The following is a 21,054-nucleotide window of genomic DNA, read 5'->3' on the forward strand; positions in this document are numbered from 1 at the left end:
AATGTAAAGGGTGCCTTGATGTGAATATGGCTGTGTTTAGACAAGCAGCCAAAGACAGATTTTTACCCCCACTAATTGGTCTTTTGACCAATCAGATCAGCTCTGAAGAAGATCTGACGGGAAAAGATCTGATGTGATTGTTAAAATAAAAAAATCTGAATTGGGTGTCTGTTTAAACACTGCCTATCAAGAACAATATCTATCTGGTTAAAGCCTGCAGGTATCATGCTTTATAATTTGTTATAATAAGCATGTACATGTATGAGCATCAGCCTTTGTAATATATTGTCAAATGTATTATAATTAAGCCTCCCGAGGAGGTGTGGTATATGGCCAATATACCAGGCTAAGGGCTGTTCTTATCGGAGTGCCTGGATACAGCCCTTAGCCGTGGTATATTGGCCATACTGTATACAAAAAAATATTGGCCATATACCAGAGGTGCCTTATTTTTTATTGAAAACTGGTTACCAATGTAATTAGACCAGTAAAAATATATATTTTGTCATACCCCTGGTATATGGTCCGAAATACAACGGCTTTCAGCCAATCCGCATTCAGGGCTCGAACAACGCGGTTTATAATAAGGCTTATAAAATGTTATGTCTCTACGTACAGTATCAACTTTTAAACTTTTTTTCAGAATGTCTGGTAGGCTTTAAGTAGTAGGGTATAGTCAGGATAAGAGACTATTATAATACATTATAAACAGGGCATACGTGCTTGACAATACATTATGCATCATAATGAATATCTGCTTTGCCACAATAAACACCAATAAGAGTTGGATGAAACAAAGTTAAACAAATACCTCCAGGTAGATAACAAATCGTGACAATATAATCAATATCAAGACAATCCCAACTAGTGAGATGATACAAACTTTGCCGGTGTTTAGTGACGCTATTAGTGGTCATATGACTGAGAACCAATCGTAAAATCGAAAATATATTTACTTAGTTGGTACCGTGATATAATTTGAATCACTAAATATATTTGAGTAGATGTACTGACTGTGGCCAGTGTCTATCGTCTTGTGCTGAAGGGAAGATGAAGGGTATTATTCTGTTTACACTTCTGACCATCTGGTCAAATGTAGATTGCAAGTCTTGCTCATATTCTCCATCGCAGTGGTGTACCTCTTTGGACTCAGCCATCGAATGTGGGGTAAAATAAGTTCACTTGACGAGTATCTTGTCGTAATTAAATGTATGCAATGTTTTGGTAACACATTGACTTAAACTGCGTGTTGTGGTTGTATCGCTGTAATTAATCTTCGTAGCCTGTGTCTTAGATTTATTTTTGTGTGTTTTGATTGGTCAGGGGTAGTCTTCAGTATCAGTCGAGTCTTTACTTTTATTGTGGCAGGTTCTGAAGCAGTGCCTGGAAACCAATGCCACCAAGCCCAACACGCTGGACCAGTCAGTTCAGGTGGAGCTGTATTATGAGAGTCTGTGCCCAGCATGCCGCTACTTCCTCACCTCACAGCTCTTCCCTACATGGACCATGCTACAGGACGCCATGAATGTCACGCTGGTGCCCTATGGAAATGCAGAAGTATGTACACTAGGCTAGAGACGACGACTCCCATCTCATGACTCTTGCTTTGATTTTGGATATAATACTTGGATGTCGTTATCAGTGAATGGAGTTGAGGAATGTTGTGTTTAGTCAAAGTCATTTCTGTTTGTCTCACTACAGGAATCTTTTGATGGGAAGAAGTATCAGTTCACCTGCCAGCACGGTGAAGAAGAGTGTCTTGGCAACATGCTGGAGGTGAGATTCTGGTAATGCTTTATTTTACATTCTACCAGGTAGTTATTTATTATTTATTACAACAATAATTACTGATTAATTGCCTAGCAATTACACTCATTGACGCATCACTAAAGCACCATATAGTTTCTTAGTTACTACCATGTAAATACCAGGTAATACTAGCTTAAACTGGGCTGAAACGTGTGTTTTTTTTCTCTCTCTCTCTCCTCAGACCTGCATATTCAGTGTTACAGGAAGTAACGCGTTCCAGATAATCTACTGCATGGAGGCCTCCACTGATGTGGTTAAAGCAGGCGAGAAGGTGCGTGACATATTGACTCTTACCTTCTCTCTATCTACACAAAACCATGAAAAGACCCTCCTCAAACAATATACAGCACTCCCTATTTTTATTCTAATACCCTTGAGAAATACGAACAAAAAGTTATAGAATGGAATTAGTTTTTGTGCTTGATGATTGATGATATGCTCTGCTCACATAAGATAGTGTAAGGGTATGGCTGGAGGGAAATATGAGATATGACTGGATGGCATTGTAAATATGAGGATACTTGGAAATAGTGTTCTGACCACCTCTTCCCTTGACAGTGTGTGGAGCTCTATGACCCAAACACCAAGTGGGACAGCATCATGACCTGTGTGAAGGGAGACCAGGGGAATCAGCTAATGCATCAGAACGCAGTGAAGACTGGTGCCCTGAAGCCAGCCCACGACTATGTGCCTTGGATTGTCATAAATGGGGTAAGTTCACTGAGGCAAAATATTTGTGTTGCTTGTGTCTGCATTGCATTTAATACTTTGTGTTAACTGTATTACAAACTGCTACGAGTAAGGTATTTAACCACTCAACAACGTTTATTGCCTCGACTGTTATAGTAATCTGGAAACTTTTCTCAGGAGCACACAGAAGAACTTCAGGACAAAGCAATGTCTTCACTCTTCGTTCTGATCTGCAGCATGTACAAGGTAAGTTTTGGCCCGTCCAAAAACACCACTCCAATATTAACAGTATAATGTCTTATCCATCTTGCCCATTCTTCTTTACTTGTTTCTATGCATCTTTTTCCTGCGTATAGAATAGCCTTTACATATACTGTACCATTGATGGTAAGTCAGTACCTGATGAAGTTGATATTTCTTGACGCCTTACTCCATCCAACCTTTTCTGAGTCAAGATCACTTTCGCAGTCAAAAAGCAAGAGGAGATCTAGCACCCAGATTTTTTTAAAGCATGACTTAAAAAAATGCAACATTAACCTAATAAAACAGTTCTGTAGGAAGGCGGTTTGTGCAGTAGGCCTACTAGCCTACATTATCTCAGTATATTGGCTATACAGTATGTCTGGCCTGCCAATATTGTTCTTCTCACACCATATAATATTTGAAAACCCAAGCTTTGATAACAAAATAGATCAGTTGTTATATGACTTGCGAGGCACAGCTGAGCAAAAATTTTAATAATTCTCTTTTTTATTTTACTGGACTGATGGTACCTGTATCTGATGGTCATGGTGCTTTCAAGACAACTGGGAACTCAGGGAAAAAATGAGGTCAAATCATGATGTCAGTGATCTTCAGGTTGGAAAGCCGGAGCTGTAGAAAGATGCCAGAGTTTCCAACTTGGAATTCTGAGTTGGATGACCATGGAAAACGATTATTTGTATTGAATGCACTGAAGTTGGAAGTCTGAGATTTCCGAGTTCCCAGTTGTTTTGAACACGGCATTAGTCTCAGCAGAGGGAGGGAGAGAGCAGCAGAGGGTCCGCCTCTCACTGTCCCTGCTCTCTCCTTTCTTTCCTCCAGTGAGACTGACCAGAGAGAGGGGACACCGTCTTTCACTTGATGGCAAAACTCAAGTCGCACAGCATCTGCACAAATTCATGTTGTTCCTATGACCAGAGAAAGTGAAATATTCCTCGATATTAAAAAAGACACGAAGAGCTGCTGATAATAATAATATTAATAAAAACGCAGGGCTATCGATACACTTAGCTACTAATTCATTGCAGCTGCAGCGCAAGTGGAAGTAGGGAGAAGCGCATTTTATGTATTGTAATAGTGTTGAATAAAAACAGTGTTGACAGTGCTGAATAAAAACTTAAACATGAACTCACTCAAAAACAGCAGCTCTTTGCTGTATTCTTTAACCTCTATGGGCTAGGTGGGACGCTAGCGTGCCACCCGTGGTGCACTCCATCAACAGCAGGTGCATTTCAAGAGCGGCAAATTTGAATCCAAATAAATGTCAAAATTCAAATTTTTCAAACATACAACTATTTTACACCCTTTGAAAGATAAACATCTCCTTAATCTAACCACGTTTTACGATTTCAAAAAGGTTTTACGGCGAAAGCATAAATTTAGAGTATGTTAGGACAGTACATTTACAAGAGTTGTGTGTAATGTTTTGTCAAGTCAAAGACAGGGTCACCAAAACCATAAAACCAGCTAAAATGATGCACTAACCTTTTACAATCTCCATCAGATGACACTCCTAGGACATTATGTTAGACAATGCATGCATTTTTAGTTCTATCAAGTTCATATTTATATCCAAAAACAGCGTTTTACTATGGCATTGATGTTGAGGAAATCGTTTCCCTCCAATAACCGGCAGTCAAGTCAGCGTCACAAATTAAATAATTAAAATTAGAAAACATTGGTAAAATATTATATTGTCATTTAAAGAATTATAGATTTACATCTCTTGAACGCAATCAACTTGCCAGATTTAAAAATAACCTTACTGGGAAATCACACTTTGCAATAATCTGAGCACTGCGCCCAGAAAAATACGCGTTGCGATACAGACTAGACGTCATGTTGGGGAGATCTAAAATCGAAAATACTATGTAAATAATCCATTACCTTTGATTCTCTTCATCAGATGTCACTTCCAGGTATCACAGGTCCATAACGAATGTAGTTTTGTTCAAAAAAGCTCATCATTTATGTCCAAAAATCTCCGTCTTTTTAGCACATGATCTAAGCCAGCCGGACTTCTCGTCATGAACGAGGGGAAAAAATATATTTACGTTCGTTCAAACATGTCAAACGTTGTATAGCATAAATCATTAGGGCCTTTTTTAACCAGAACATGAATAATATTCAAGGTGGACGAATGCATACTCTTTTATAACGTATTGGAACGAGGGTACCCAACATGAACTCGCGCGCCAGGTGTCTAATGGGACATCATCGTTCCATGGCTCTTGTTCGGTCAGATCTCCCTCCAGAAGACTCAAAACACTTTGTAAAGGCTGGTGACATCTAGTGGAAGCAATAGGAAGTGCCAAAATATTCCTCAGCCCCTGTGTTTTTCAATGGGATAGGTTTAAAGTCAATACAACACATCAGGTATCCACTTCCTGTCAGAAAATGTCTCAGGGTTTTGCCTGCCAAATGAGTTCTGTTATACTCACAGACACCATTCAAACAGTTTTAGAAACTTTAGAGTGTTTTCTATCCATATATAATAAGTATATGCATATTCTAGTTACTGGGTAGGATTAGTAACCAGATTAAATCGGGTACATTTTTTTTATCCAGACGTGCAAATGCTGCCCCCTAGCCCTAACAGGTTAACAGTCACTCTCTGGTCCTGGTTTTAAAAGTTATTACATCTCATGTAGGCTAGTTGCCTATCAAACTTCGCTGTGGCTGGGGTCGTGGAAGCTGTAGGAATGGTGATTTGAACTATCCGATTTGCCAGCACAGTATGCGACCTCGATTTAGCCACAGATCTCCTGGTCCGCCGGGCAGGTGGAGTTTGTCTTTTCAGACAAATGAAATGGTTCAAAATGGGAACACTTCACCTGCCCGGTGTGCAGGACTTGTCAATGAAATGCAACACCAATAATATAAATAAAGGACAGCAAGCCTTTATTGTTGGCTTTTCTACAGAAATGTTTGGTGATGGACTAGGATCGCGATCGACCGGTTGGTGACCACTGCACTAGAGTGTGCTGTAGGAATAAGAAAGATATTCCTTTGATTTCTGTTCTCTGTCGTATTCTCCTTTAGCCGTCCAAGCCTGAAGCCTGTAGTACGGCTCTGATGAAACGACACAGAAGTTACAGTTACCATGGCGAGTAAATCATCTACGTCTCAACACTGCACTATACTGCCATGTGCCTCTGTGTTTGATTGCTAAATATGGATGGTAAATGCTAACTTAAACATTTGTGGTATCAATAATGTTTTAACGCTGTCAATGCTTTTTTAAAATCTGGTTTAACTATCAATATTACACAATTATTCAAAAATCCAGAAAATGGACGTCATGTACTGTTTCATTGTTCAATGAATGAGCCTTTGTGGAATGAGCTGTGTGAATTAAGCTCACTGATAGCAATCCATTTTTTATAAAGTGATTAAGTTACACTAGCCTTTGCAAAGGAATAGGGGGATGTAATGAATACGAAATTAAAGTAAACTACTTTAAAAGGACTTTGTCTTTCTTTATTAAATCTGTGTTTTATGTTGAATGTGATAAGTGTTTATCCTATTAGATCAGATATTTCTTTTTTGACAGGCGCTGTGGGGATGAATACCTTTTTGAGTGAGTGCTCTTACAGTAGACGGCTTTGTTGTGGTTGTCATGGTTCTGCATAGCTTCGCTGAGTCTTCCCTAGGGGAGACCGCAGACAAACCAGTGACATATCAAGCCTCTTCCCTGGCGGTTTAATAGGACTGTCTGTGCTGCTTTCAGTGCTGTTAAAGAGACATGTCCTCCCTTGTTATACTGCTGATTAAGGGTCATGTCCTTCAACATCATTCGGTCTGTCTATAGCACAATGTAAAAATGTAAGATCGAAAGTATGATGGTTACAAGATTTCACGCTGTCTGATTTTTCTTTGGTTGCATTTCTTAATCAAAAACGAAATAATGGAAGAATGAATAGCCTCCTCACAGACCTTACACACTGATCTAACGCTGAAGGTGCTGGTGTTGTGTAGACCCGATCTAGTTTTGGATGGATGCACCATTTTTATTGAGCTGTTTGGTTATCCAAAAACATATAACCTTTACGCTATGGATTATGGTCCCAGGTGTATCAGTGACAAAACTGAAGTGTGGATTTTCTAATCAGTGTCTTTCTAATCAAATCAGAAATATGACCTTTGCACCTTTTCTATGAATTGTGCTTCTAATGTGATTTATGGAAGGTGACATAGTAGCCTATCAGTGGAGGCTGGTGGGAGGAGTTATAGGAGGATGGGCTCATTGTAATGGCTTGAATGGAACAAATGGTGCAGAGTCAAACATATGGAAAACATGTGTTTGACTCCGTTTCATGAATTCCCTTGCAGGCATTACGATGAGCCCTTCCTCCTATAACTCCTCCCACCAGCCTCCTCTGTAGCCTATTCTTAGAAGGTTACAGTATGTCAAAACAATTTAATGTTCATCTATTTAGACATTTAATTTGTCAAGTCACTTTTCTATCATACTACTTCTTTGATGAATCAGAATTCCACATAAATTATGAGAGGGATCTTGTGCTTCAACTGGATTGTTTTTTTGTGCAGCATTGGGGAGTATGATGTCCTCAAACTCCTCGATGTTATGCATTTGACACCAATGCTATGTATAAACCATAGACGAGTTAGGGGAAGCTGCTTTGAAGCCAAAGAGAATGCCAAGAGTGTGCAAAGCTATCATCAAGGCAAAGGGTGGCTACTTTAAAGAATCTCAAATATATTTTGATTTGTTTAACCATTTTTGGTTGCTACATGATCCCATATGTGTTATTTCATAGTGTTGATGTCTTCACTAGCTTTCTACAATGTAGAAAATAGTAAAATAAAGAAAAACACTTGGATGTGGGGCGGCAGGTAGCCTAGTGGTTAGAGCGTTGGACTAGTAACCCGAAAGGTTGCAAGATCAAATCCCCAAGCTGACAAGGTAAAACTCTGTTGTTCTGCCACTGAACGAGGCAGTTAACCCACTGTTCCTAGGCCGTCATTGTAAATAAGAAATTGTTCTTAACTGACTTGCCTAGTTAAATAAAGGTAAAATGAGTAGGTCTGTCCAAACTTTTGACTGGTACTGTACATCAATAACATCAAACATTTATCCTAGTGGACCACTTATTGGATAACCGTCGTTTGGAATAATAATCATGATTCCTCAGTTTAGCAGAGAATTTCTCGTCAAGATTACAGGAAGACGTTTTTCAACAGCAGGTTTCTTATCGTAACCAATACTGTGAGCTGTGGGGGCATGCTTGTCGCAGGCAATATCATTCAGCAAACCAGAAAAAAATGGAGGGTCCCTGAAAAGGCACGTGATTGGGCTCGTACAGGTAAGGTCCAGGACCAAGGACAGCAATCCGTGTTGTATGAAATAACTTTTGAAAGACAATGAACATGAATGTGCGAGGGCAAGATATATTCCTAATCATAACCAAAATAAAATGTATAGCATTAAAAAAAGTTCAACCATAATATTCGAAAACACACCCCTCTCGAATTGTATCCTTTATATTGACAGGATAATTGCACATTTTCCTTGTGTTTTCCAAGATACAATACAGTAGTATATAGGTGTCACTATTTGCAAGGACATGTGTTTCATGTTGCTGTGTCACACTGCCCTCTGCAATTTGCATGTTTTGCAGTTAGATGTTCAATGGGGCCTTTCATGCGCTACTTGTACCAGTGGCTGGACAAGTTATTTTTGTCGGCAATGCTCTACCTGCTGTCAGCAAGAAAGTCCTTACCGATCAGCTGATTGCATCACTGACCATGGAAGCATAGTATTTCATAGGGGAGTGTTTTTTTGTTTTTTTCAAGTCAGCGTTAACAGTATACTAAGTTAAATCAATGTCAACTTGGACTGTTTGCTTGCTCTTATGGAAAAGCTCACAACAAAACTCACTAAAGTGGGGTTGGAGGGACTTCCATAGATGGGAGATACCACAGTAACAGTTTTTTTTTAATCTTCCCACAAGTATGGGCAAGATGGAGGGCCATAGTCTGTCTGAGGGGTTGGAGGAATTCAAAGACAAGTTCTGGGAGTTCTACAAGGTTAGTGGAATAGTATGACTGTGTTTTTCATATCCTAGCCCTAATTAGACCCTACAATTTGGCCTTTGTATTCTCTATCCTCTTACCTGCTTGATTTTATTGTCCTTTGTTCGGAAGGAATTTATTGTATCTTGCTTTTTAATGTATTAGTTTACTTGATAAGAACGGTTTGGATCAGAAGCATAGGCCCATTGTACTCTATATTTCTGTATTGATACCCCTCTAGTTCTCAAGGTTTGTTTGTGCTCCTTTTCCTTCAAGGTGGACTGGTGTGTTTGGCCCGCGGCAGAGGTTATCAACTTCTACTTCTTGCCTCCTAAGTTCCGAGTCCTCTATGTTAGGTATTCCCAAGGTACGCGCAATGTCGTCTGGGGTACGCCAAATAAACATGTGATTCACAGTCAGTTACACGTATCATTGTTGTAATAAGGTAATAATATATGTCTAGGAGAGGACATTAGTCACTGCATTTGTGTTATTTAAAAAATAAAATATTTTATTCATAGATAAGGAATAGCTTTTTCAAGCATCTTAAAAGATAGATAAAATCTTCATTATCGTTTTAATTTCAACAGCTTACTTTACTGGTATGGCTTGAATGTATAATTTATAATATGCCTGTAGGTTTCTTATGCTTTTCATTGAAGTTAAATTCATGGCTTACCATATGATATCTTATAAAACAGTATGTCAATGTAGCAATCTAATACTCTAGCTGCATAATCAATGATTATGTTAAACCCCAAACAGAATGTGTGTTTATAATTGCATTGTAACAGTGTAACATACAAAGTCCATATGCGTATTTATTAATGAGATCAGTAGGCCTATAAATAAATAAGAAAAGTTTCACATGCAACCCAACAAGATTGAACAACATTATTGTATAGATATGCCTACGACATACGTTTGATGTTGATTTGGACTCCACAGCATTTAGTTCTCCTGTTGTCTCTACAACTACTTTATTCAGTCAGGCATTCTGAGACCCTTTTCGAGGAGAGACTACAGCAGAAGGCCTGCCTAATTTTGGGCCAATTTATTTTGTTTGTGGTAAAGTGCTGATGTTGTAAGAGATATGGAGAAGACACGCAATTAGGCTAACAGGTGATTCAAAATGATTCCAAAAACATTTTGTATTTCCATAGCACAAGTTGTGCACAAAAACGTATCAAGAAGTTATCGTTTGTGTTACATTGTGTGTACACCGTGTATTGGAAATGTTTTACCTGCATGAAGAAAATTGCATGTTTTGTATCCTCAAGATGGTATTCTTTTCCCCATTCTGAGAGCCTAGAAGACTAGCGCGCAATGCTACTGCACCTAAGCTACCTACTGAAATGGGCTAGGCATAAGCCTACCTCCGTTTGCAGACCTGGTGATTTTTGTAATTCGGTGATGGCGATTGTCTATTTTTTTTAACAGAACGTTTTTTATTACGTATTGGAAGCCTTTCAAACTCAAATTCAGTTAGAGTCAACATAGGTTATCTCCTCATCCGTAGATAACATTACGCGACATATGAACTCTAGCGAACTCTGGCCTGCCAAACCAGATTGTGGCGATACACATGCATGAATAATGGAATGTAATGAAGTATAGACTAGTATCTCTATTTCAAACCAGCATCTCTATTCTCATCTCTAGCTCTGCAGCTGAACAGTCATCTCTTCATTTTGTATCGTAGTACAAATCCGATTAGGACCCAATCGGCAACATCAAAGCTTGACATAGACATTTAGCTCTGCATACAGAAGGGTTGTGGAGTGCAAAAGGCCAGTTCAGCCAAATGTCTTAAGGGTATTATGAAAGATCTATCTATGACATGATCAAAAACAATGTTCCCCAACTGGCGGCCCCTGTGGGTGAATTTGTTTGGCTGACCAAGTTTTCTGAGCCCCAAATAATATACAATAAATACACACTATATATACAAATTAGTGGATTTGGCTATTTCAACCACACCCGTCGCTGACAGGTGTATAAAATCAAGCACACAGCCATGCAATATCCATAGACAAACATTGGCAGTAGAATGGCCTGTACTGAAGAGCTCAGTGACTTTCAACGTGGCACCATCATAGGATGCCACCTTTCCAACAAGTCAGTTCGTAAATGTTTTGCCCTGCTAGAGCTGCCCTGGTCAACTGTAAGTGCTGTTGTTGCGAAGTGGAAACATCTAGGAGCAGCAATGGCTCAGCTGCGAAGTGGTAAGTCACACAAATTCATAGAACGGGACTGCCGGGTGCTGAAGCGCATAGTGTGTAAAAATTGTCTGTCCTCAGTTGCAACACTCACTACCGAGTTCGAAACTGTCTCTGGAAGCAACGTCAGCACAATAATTGTTCGTCTGGAGCTTCATGAAATGGGTTTCCATGGCTGAGCAGCCGCACACAAGCCTAATATCACCATGTGCAATGCCAAGCGTCGACTGTAGTGGTGTATAGCTTGCCGCCATTGGACTCTGGAGCAGTGGAAAAGCGTTCTCTGGAGTGATGAATCACGCTTCACCATCTGGCAGTCCGACGGACAAATCTGGGTTTGGCGGATGCTAGGAGAACGCTACCTGCCCAAACACATAGTGCCAACTGTAAAGTTTGGTGGAGGAGGAATAATGGTCTGGGACTGTTTTTCATGTTTCAGGCTCCTTAGTTCCAGTGAAAGGAAGTCTTAATGCTACAGCATGCAATGACATTCTAGATGATTCTGTGCTTCCAACTTTGTGGCAACAGTCTGGGTAAGCCCTTTCTGGTTTCAGCATGACAATGCCCCCGTGCACAAAGCGAGGTCCATTCAGAAATGGATTGTCGAGATCGGTGTGGAAGAGCTTGACTGGCCTGCACTGAGCCCTGACCTCAACCCCATCGATCACCTTTGGGATGATTTGGAACTCCGACCGCGAGCTAAGGCTACAATGGCCTCAAACTGCACCATTTTGTTTCTCTTTGTCACCCACGCACTTTCAACATTTAGATAATAATTTATCCTCCTAGAGTTGATTGACGCACCGATGCATCAATCTAAATTACAGCAATTATAGCAAAAAAATCCCCAGCAAAATCTGTCAGTTGAAGCTAGAGATATCTGTTTTTACATTTCTAAATTTGACCTTTCCATTGTGTTAAAGATGGAGGATTGGTTGATTTCCAGTTTAAGTATACGTTTTTCCAAGATGATTGACGAGAAATGTATCGTCCAACCCATCTGGTATCTCACTGAACCCTCATGCGCCATGTCTTGAAATATGCAGACAGACGGATTAAATGTACATTCACATTGCACTCCCACAAGGCATGGATTATTGAGTCATTTAGTTTTACATTTAAGACTCTGCCGTTGTTGTCACGTCCTGACCAGTAAAGGGGTCTATTTGTTATTGTAGTTTGGTCAGGATGTGGCAGAGGGTATTTGTTTTCATGGTTTTGTGTATGTGTTTAGATAAAGGGATATTTTGTGTAGAGTGTTTCTGGGGTTTATTGGTGTAAGTGTCGATGTAGAGGGGGTAGTTGATTTAGGTGGTTCGGGGTGTGTGTGTATTGTAGAGGGGTATTTGATTTATGTGTTCCGGGGTGTTGGGTATGTTCTTGTGTTTGTATTTCTAAGGGGCTGTTCTAGTTTTGTATTTCTGTGTTGGCCTGGTATGACTCTCAATCAGGAACAGCTGTACATCGTTGTTGCTGATTGAGAGTCATACTTAGGGAGCCTGTTTTCACCTGTCACTTTGTGGGAGGTTATTTCCGTGTTTAGCGTTATGCCTTACAGGACTGTCTATCGTCGTTGTGTTTTTGTATACGTGTTTGTTTTGGTTTCCCTTCTTTGTCCAAATAAAAGAAGATGAGTGTACATATACCCGCTGCGTTTTGGTCTCAATCCTACGACTACCGTGACAGTTGTGCTGTAGAATTTGTGAATTTTGTCTCTTGTGTAATAAATTCTATACGTTAGTTTATGCTGGATTAAGTGTACATTTTCGTTAGTTCGTTAGTTATGTTCCAACATTACCTCCATCTTGTGCCAATATTAGTTGTTTTCAAGCTTTGTTTCCAATAGTTTATATTTGTTTCTAATAGACTGTCAGTTAGATAGGGTCTCTGCAAGGTTTTGTATAAAGCGCCTTCAGAAAGTATTCACACCCCTTGACTTTTTCCACATTTTGTTATGTTACAGCCTGCATTTAACAATTTATTAAATTGAGATGTTTTGTCACTGGCCTACATACAATATCCCATAATGTCAAAATGGAATTATGTTTTTGTAAATCATGTCTGGCAAAAACCAAACACCGCATTCCACAGTAGAACCTCATACCAACGGTCAAGCATGATGGTAGAACTGTGATGGTTTGGTGATGCCATCCATCTGTGAGCTGAAGCTCAACTGGGTCATGCAGCAAGACAATTGTCCAAAACTCACAATCAAGTCTACATGAAAATGGTTAAAAAGCAACACATTTGAAGTTTTGGAATGACCTAGTCAAAGTCCAGTCTTAATCTCAATTGAGATGTTGTGGCAGGACTTGCAGTTCATGCTTGAAAACACACAAATGTTGCTGAGTTAAAGCAGTTTTGCATGCAAGAGTCGATGTGAGAGACTGATCAACAACTACAGGAAGCATTTGGTTGCAGTCATTGCAGCTAAAGGTGGCACAACCAGTTATTGAGTGTAAGGGGTAAATTACTTTTTCACACAGGAGAACTGGGTGTTGCATACTTTTGTTATTAAATAAATAAAATAAGTATATTTTGTTTTTTGTAAACTCACGTTGCCTTTATCTAATATTAGGTTTTGGTTGAAGATCTGATAACATTCAGTATCAAAAATATGCAAAAATGGGGGACCAGAAAGGGGGCAAATAATTTGTCACGGCACTGTATGTAAATTGTATATTTCTGTATTTCATTCTCAATAAGTTGGCAAACATTTCTAAAAACATGTTTTCACTTTGTCATTATGGGGTATTGTTTGTAGATAGGTAAGAAATAAAATATATTTAATCAATTTTGAATTCAGGCTCTAATTCAACAAAATGTGGAATAAGTCAAGGGGTATGAATACTTCTGAAGGCAATGTATCTTATCTATCAAATGAGCATCCTTTTCTGACTCAAATAGGATTCCCTCAAGATTACTCTGATGTCCAAAAGATTTGATTGAAATGTATTTGAAAATATCTACATGGGTCAGTCTAAAATTGCTTTTTAATTCGGTCAAGGAAATAAATGCATTTCCTATTACCAAGTAATATACAGTTTATATGCCTTTAGTTTTCAATGTAGACCAATTTATCAGTGAATTCTGAAAAGCTGTCCAAGGATTGTTCCATAGTGTTATGTTTTTAGGGAGTGATATTGGTTCTTGTAGAATAAATGACATTTTCTTCCATGTTGTTATAGTGTTCTTAACTATCAAGTTGTTAATGTTCTGAGCTTTATCCTTAGAAAACAGACACGTGAAAAGATTCTGGGGATGAGCATGCGTATCTTCAACATGTACCCATTGTTCCTCTTTAGTGCATTTAACTATACTGTATGTTACAAGTAAAAGCCCTGGGTGGTGAGTTGATACAAATCCTAAGTATTTAATATTTTTGGTGGTCCACTTAATGGATTGCTGTAGATCATGAGTTATTCTTTTTTATTTTTCCTGTTGTCATTATTTCAGTCCCAACCTCCCATCCTTGCCCATTATTTCCCATCCTTGCACATTCTTACTCAAACAAGCCAAGCTGGTTCCAACCTCCCATCATTTCCCACCCTCCCTACCTTTCAGACACACTTACACCCATCTATCCATCCATCCTTCAACTTACTCATCCATTCTTATTAATTCCTGCCCAACATATACCCCATGCATCCACACACCCATTCTCTCTCACCCTCCTACACATATTCAGATTTGGTTTTATTTATGTTGTGGCACTGGCACCGTTTGAAAATGGAAGGGCCTCCCGAGTGGTGCAGTGGTCTAAGGCACTGCATCGCAGTTGCTAGCAGTGTCACTAGAGATCCTGGTTCGAGTCCAGGTTCTGTCGCAGCCAGTCACAACCGGGTGATTCATGGGGCGGTGCACAATTGGCCCAGAGTTGTCCGGGATGTCCTTGTCCCATCGCGCTCTAACGACTTCTGTGGTGGGCCAGGCGCATGCACATTGACATGGTCACCAGGTGTATGGTGTTTCCTCCGACACATTGGTGTGGCTGGCTTCCGGGTTAAGTGGGCAGTGCAGCTTACAGGAGTTGCAGTGATGAGACAAGACTAACTACCAATTGGATACCATGAAATTGGGGGTAAAAATGTAAAAATATGAACATGGAAAACTTTTATTAATAGGTTCCATTGTAATTTCTCGTTCAAATATTTTTTATTGAACACACACAAGAATGGTGTATAGGTATAAAAGAGAAGTATGCAATTCTTATCTAAACATAGATAAGAATTGCATACAGAAACAACAAGATCCAGAGTTCTGGGTACAAAACAAATATTACAGAACAAGACATACAGAACAAGGACAGGTAGAAAGAAAGAGGGTAGATGTCACCCCCCCCTTATTCCCCTCTCGACTGCTCGGGTGGCGGGGCAAGCAAATGCTGCCCCGAGGTAGATTCAAATATTACAATTGAGAGTGCGTTAAAATGTACAAATTCACAGCACCGACTGGTCCAAGTAAGAGAGGAAAGGCTGCCAGATTTGATCAAATGTTGATAATTTATTGTTCAGAAAATATCTAATTCTTTCTAAGTGTACAGTGTTTGCCAATTCGCTGAGCCATAATTTGGTAGAGGGCGCTTCCCTCCTTTTCCAAAACAACAAGATTCATTTTTTTGCCGAAATGAGACTGTCAGTGTCCGTGTATAGGAGATGAGAAAATAGAGTCAATCGCAGGACACCGAACTGAGTAAAACATACGTCTTTACTCTAGAAAAAGTTCATCATACAAAATCTACGCAGGGATAAAACAATAACTATACATAGAACGAACACGACCAACAGTAAAACAATAACGCACGAAACATCATGAATATCAGAGGGTTTAAATAGGGAAGTAATCATAACGAAATGAGAACCAGGTGTGAACAATCAAGACGTAACAAATGGACAAAGAAACATGGATCGGTGGCAACTAGAAAGCCGGTGACGATGACCGCCGAACGCCGCCCGAACAAGGAGAGGCACCAACTTCGCCGGAAGTCGTGACAGAGACTGTAAGAGATTAGTTGTTTTTGGAGGTTGGTTAATCCGTTTAGGGAATCAGACACTCCCAGGATTATCAGAAGCGGGTCTGGGTCTATTGAAGTCTCCAGAACTTCAGAGAGGATGCTAAAAAATCCACACCAATAACCATACAAGTTAGAGCATAGGGCAAAGCAGTGGAGTAGTGTACCCTGCTCAGCCTGGCATTTATCACACATAGGGGATGTACCAGGAAATATCCTATGCACCATTGTAATTTCTGAGATGGTTATATTTGACCTTGAGGCAATGTCTTTTACATGTTGGCATTGAGATGTAGGCATATTTCTCTTGACTTATGGACAAACACCAAACAACCAAACTTTAATACACGGTCAGATTCAAGTTTTGTCCACAAAGTCACAACCGAAGAATTCTCTATTTGACGGGTCCTCTCCCATGTAACTATTCCCCTGGTCATTGCTGTAAATGAGAATGTGTTCTCAGTCAACTTACCTGGTAAAATAAGGAGTTAAATAAAAACGAAAAAGAAAACCTCTCAGGCCTTAGGTGGACACTGCTAGTATTCTAACGTGTTTTTCACTCCCATCAGTGGCAAAATGTTTGACCTGCATAAAGAAAATTCATATTCAGAGGAGACCTCCATGGATCCCATCGAAAAGCCTGACCTCACCTGTACGGTCAAAAGGCTCTTCTCTGGGAGGCTGCAACTCCCCCTTCTGTCCCGCCAAAACTCCACCCAGGACGTCAGGAAGAGCGCAGAGCCAGAGCAGCCCATCTCCTCACTCTGCCTCCAGGTCACTAGGAGCCTGGAAACCATCACTAGCTGCTATCCAGTTAGTCACATGTTTTTTTGCTCTTGGGCTCAATTCCAAACCAATGTATCTTTTTACCCCTATGTCCTTGTTAGTCTTGTGGTTTGTTTGGATAGCTGATCCCTTCCATTCCTCTCCTCCATGTGGTGTGGTGTAGGGCGAGTGGGAAAGTTAGATGATGAAAGGGGGCTGGATTTAGAGCCTCGCAGTTGGGGTAGTGCTATCTATCTCTTTCCTGTAATGCTTGCCTCAACCTAAAAATACATCTAAAATACTTTGATACTTTGAAATAGTAAAAGGGTCCCAATACAAGTCCTGCACATTCCCACTAGCATATCTGATTGGATGCAATATGAACATATACAGTAGGAGCCCTATTGAATAACTAAAAGCAGTGTGTGGCTCTGTTGAAGGTTTGGTAAGCTTGACTGTCAACTTCATGCTTGTCATGTCTTCCTCCCTAAATGGAAACTCATTTCCCCCGATAATGACCTATAACAGCTCAACTAAAACTACAGTCATGTAAATTGTATCTCAATAATACAACAGCAGACAAAACCCATATGATAGTTTTCACTGATTAATCAAAGATCACAAGATTCACTAATGACTACTTGGGCATCTATCTCCCTTGGGAGCACGTGAAATACTGTGTGTGTCTCTCTGTGTGTGTGGGGGGGGGGGGGGGGGGGGGGGGGGTTACTTCCTGGTTCAGGAGCCTTCTGATTGGACCAGAAGTAAAATTGTGCCACCATCTTCCCCCTCTGTGCTCTGTGGTTGTTGTTGTTTTTTTGAAGAGAAGAGGAATGAAGACATTCCTGTTTCACGGTCAGTTATATCTCCTTGTTATCAGCCAAGCATGTGAGAAGGGTAGGAAGAGCTGTCTTTGTTTTTCCACCAACATGAATTTAACTTTTTTGTTTTGCCGCAGACATGAATTGTCTATTCCTGTCTGCTGTGGTTTGAATCAATTCTAGTTGGATTATTTTGGAACACAATGTAAAATTCGTAGTATGAAGGGCTGGGTAATGGAAGATGATATAACAAGCCGATAGGGGGCGCCAGGTCGTATTGCAATATGAGGTAGCATTGACAACAGTGGCTCATGGTCTTTAAACGCTTCTCATTGTGACCATATGTGACTGGGTTGGTAGCCGATCACTCTCAAACTATTACAGTATACAGTTTGATACAGTTCATTGGACTCCAAACATAATGTTATCAATCCTGTGAATGTCAAACCTTTAGAATTGTGTTTAAAGAGTATTGTACTCTTGAATAGATGTGTTGTGGCTATTTTATAGCCTTTATGTTGACCTAACTGCTAATATCTCCAGTCATCGCCCTCATTCTTGTTCTCACGGGGAGGCATTTATGATACACTGCTTTCTTTCTAAAAATATAGAAAGCAAAATAAACTTCAGCTGAAAAACAAGGCATTTTTATGCAACAAAAGCATTTAAATTGAGCTGTATTTAATCTTTTATTAAAACAAACCTTAGTGATCTGTCACAGGATGCTTTGAAATGTTACTCTTACTTTGGAACAAGAGGTTTGTTCAGACATTTACCCTGAGGTGGTTGTTTGAAAGTTGTGAGAGTGTTAGTCCCAAAGGGGTTCTTCTCACCACCATCCCATTGTTAATGATTGGTGTTCTTTAATAAGGACACTCTATTTGACAGTTGGGAGAGAACCAAAAGAGTCCGTTTTAAAAGGCAACACTGTCTTAGCCTCTACCAGGCTGGCTGTCATAGGTTTCTCCTGCGTCAAATGTTCCGACTCCTAGGTTATTCTGGGGAGCCCGGTGCTCAGCTGCAAGTCGTAAGATTGCAGGAAAACCTTTTCTTTTATTCTCCTGATAAACAAAGCCGCCCAAGGAAGTGAGCCCCCCAGCCACAGATAGAGAACCATCGTGACAGAGTCCATGCTCTTTATAACTTTATCTACCCTGGTTTTTTATAGTCGGGGTCCTTCATGTGACTTTTCCTGGTAGGCTTGTGAGCATGTGAAAGGCAAACGGACTTCTTGAAGCACATTTTTTGGACGTCACAAACAATAGCACTGGGACTTAGACCGGAGTAATGTTAAGTTGAGTAGGTTTAATGTTTATACTCTGAGGACTTGAGAGAGGAAGTTATTACAGAGCATAGTTTGAAGTGGACCAGCACTGGGCTCTGGGGAGAGGAGGGGGAGGGGGCAGATCTGTCATGCCTCTTGCTCACTTTAAATCAGGCGTCCATATTTAGACTGAAGGGAGGGAAGGCCTAGCAGTTATGTAAACAAAAGCCTGGGCAGGCAGGGGAAGGGATTGCACTGTAATAATATTTTAGTCCATTAACCACGACTATGACCTTTGGAGAAAGACAGGGCTGTTTTCAAATAACGGACATGGTCAGATAGAGAGCTGTCTAGCTTTTTCACGTTCTCTCAGAGCACTTTCGAGAGCACCCACTAGAGTCAGTATTAGTTGAATCCCTGACTAATGGAGTGATAAGTCCAGGTATACTGACCTCCATGCTGACCTGACCAGTCAGTTTTGTGAGAGGAGGATAGGACCGGTCAAGCTTCAAGGTTGATCAGAGTCACCAGGAGAGCGTAGCCAAGCCAGGACAAAGGGACAGCGGGAACCAGGACCAAGTGACTGACGACATGAGCGAAGCATGCTCTGAGGGGGAGCGGTCCGAAGAGCTATCTGAGGAGCAGCTGGTCAGCAGGCTTCCGGTCATCCAACTCAAGCCCAGGTCGCCAGGCATATCCCCTAAAATCTGCCCACGCGACTCCCCCCGTGGTTCACCCCGAAACTCCCCGATGCTCTGCAGGAAGCTGCTGATGAACCGAAGCATCAGTCTACAGAGGCGCTACACTTTGGCCTACACTCCCAGGTAGAGACCTTACTGTGTTCTATGCCGGTCTTTTCCAGTCTCGTGGTCCCTTAGGGCTGCAGGACTTGCCCTGTTGTGTTTAGAGGGCAAACTTTCAAAGCTGGTAGAAAAAAGGTTTTCGGGGCCTTTTTAAAGGTGATTTGAAGTTAAGTCAGCAGTGAGGGTTTTATATACGGTGGCTAACAATAACTTTTGAAAGTACTGGCTTGTGCTGTGCTTGAATAGATGCCTTTGTTGTAGAAGAGCAGAATCTCTTCTATCGGCTGGCCTCAGGTGGTCTAACTCATATGAAGCCTTCTTTCTCTGTTGTGTTGTTTTCCACGTAGCAACAGTTAATTTGAAGAAAAACAAATGGATTCTTAAAGGAGCTCTTAAGAAATGGTTTTACAAGGTCCTTCTCTCCATACACTAGAGTTGTTGTAATAACAGATTAATATGAAATATTACAGAGGAGGTGTATAAAAGCTTTGTTCCCTTTTAAAAGTATATACATCTCATCAATGTTCCCTCTAAGCTGCATGTGGAGCTTCCCGGGACTGCCACGCAGAAGAAATATCAGCGTGGGCAGAAAATACGAATTTCACTCAACTTTCTTGAGTTTTCCCCGTTAGTTAACACTATCAACATTTCCCTTTACTGTGGGAATTGTGATCGAATCAACGCACTATTAGCCACTTTCAATGCTATATACCAAAACAGAACGAACTATGCAAGACTTAGTATGCAAAACTAACGATGCCAAGAGATTTTGGTGTAGGCAGAACACATCAGAGTAGGATACGACTCAGGCCCGTACTCTTCACAGACCTGTGTGCCATAACCAGAGCTTTAGTAGGCCTATATACAAATAGACCATTGCCATATATGGATCAAGCCATTCACTTTGTACTGGACTGTGTTTACAGCATGAGCGGTCATGAGTAGATGCGCTTGTTTTAAGATCAAAGCAAGAGCTACATTTAGTGACTCGTGCGCATTTGTACATTTGTTCATATCGTTTGCTAGTTATTGAGTTATTAGCCCAGTTATAGATCATTTGTAGTCAGCAGTGGGGGAGTGATTGCACAAAAGCACAAAATGTGTGCATTTCTAGACATCTTTGAAAAGAGAGTCAGGTAAAGAGCTGTTTTTTTTGGTTTTAAAGGGGGCAGTGTTGTATTTTGCGACAGGCTTGAATAAGCTAAGTAGACAATAGGCAGAGGGAAGCATAATTTGTCTAATTCTCTGTAATAATGGTGTGGGAATAATTACGCATTTTATTTTGTAAAGTGGTTTCTTGCATCAAACAACACAACAACATTTTCTGTCACCTCCTTGTCTGAAGGACAAGTGGATAAACAGGTTCATGTCAAGA

General features: G+C 40.4%; 2 protein-coding genes across 2 annotated transcripts in view; both read left to right on the forward strand.

Moving 5' to 3' along the window:
• Positions 1-1,021: 1,021 nt before the first annotated feature.
• LOC106599011 (gamma-interferon-inducible lysosomal thiol reductase-like) lies at positions 1,022-6,221 on the forward strand. Its single transcript, NM_001314702.1, is given in 7 exon segments — positions 1,022-1,167; positions 1,369-1,557; positions 1,702-1,776; positions 1,991-2,080; positions 2,368-2,520; positions 2,677-2,745; positions 5,803-6,221. Coding segments are annotated over 7 exon segments (765 nt in total). The 5' UTR covers positions 1,022-1,050; the 3' UTR covers positions 5,875-6,221.
• A 12,784-nt stretch (positions 6,222-19,005) lies between these two features.
• Positions 19,006-21,054, forward strand: part of LOC145877477 (3',5'-cyclic-AMP phosphodiesterase 4D-like) — a 74,687-nt gene continuing 72,638 nt past the window's right edge. The window contains exon 1 of the mRNA XM_082973058.1: positions 19,006-19,700. Within this exon, the coding sequence (XP_082829184.1) occupies positions 19,468-19,700 (233 nt within the window). The 5' untranslated portion in view covers positions 19,006-19,467. The remainder of the gene's footprint in view (positions 19,701-21,054) is intronic.

This window comes from Salmo salar, chromosome 03 (assembly GCF_965601325.2).
Source record: "Salmo salar chromosome 03, fSalSal1, whole genome shotgun sequence".
Taxonomy (NCBI): domain Eukaryota; kingdom Metazoa; phylum Chordata; class Actinopteri; order Salmoniformes; family Salmonidae; genus Salmo; species Salmo salar.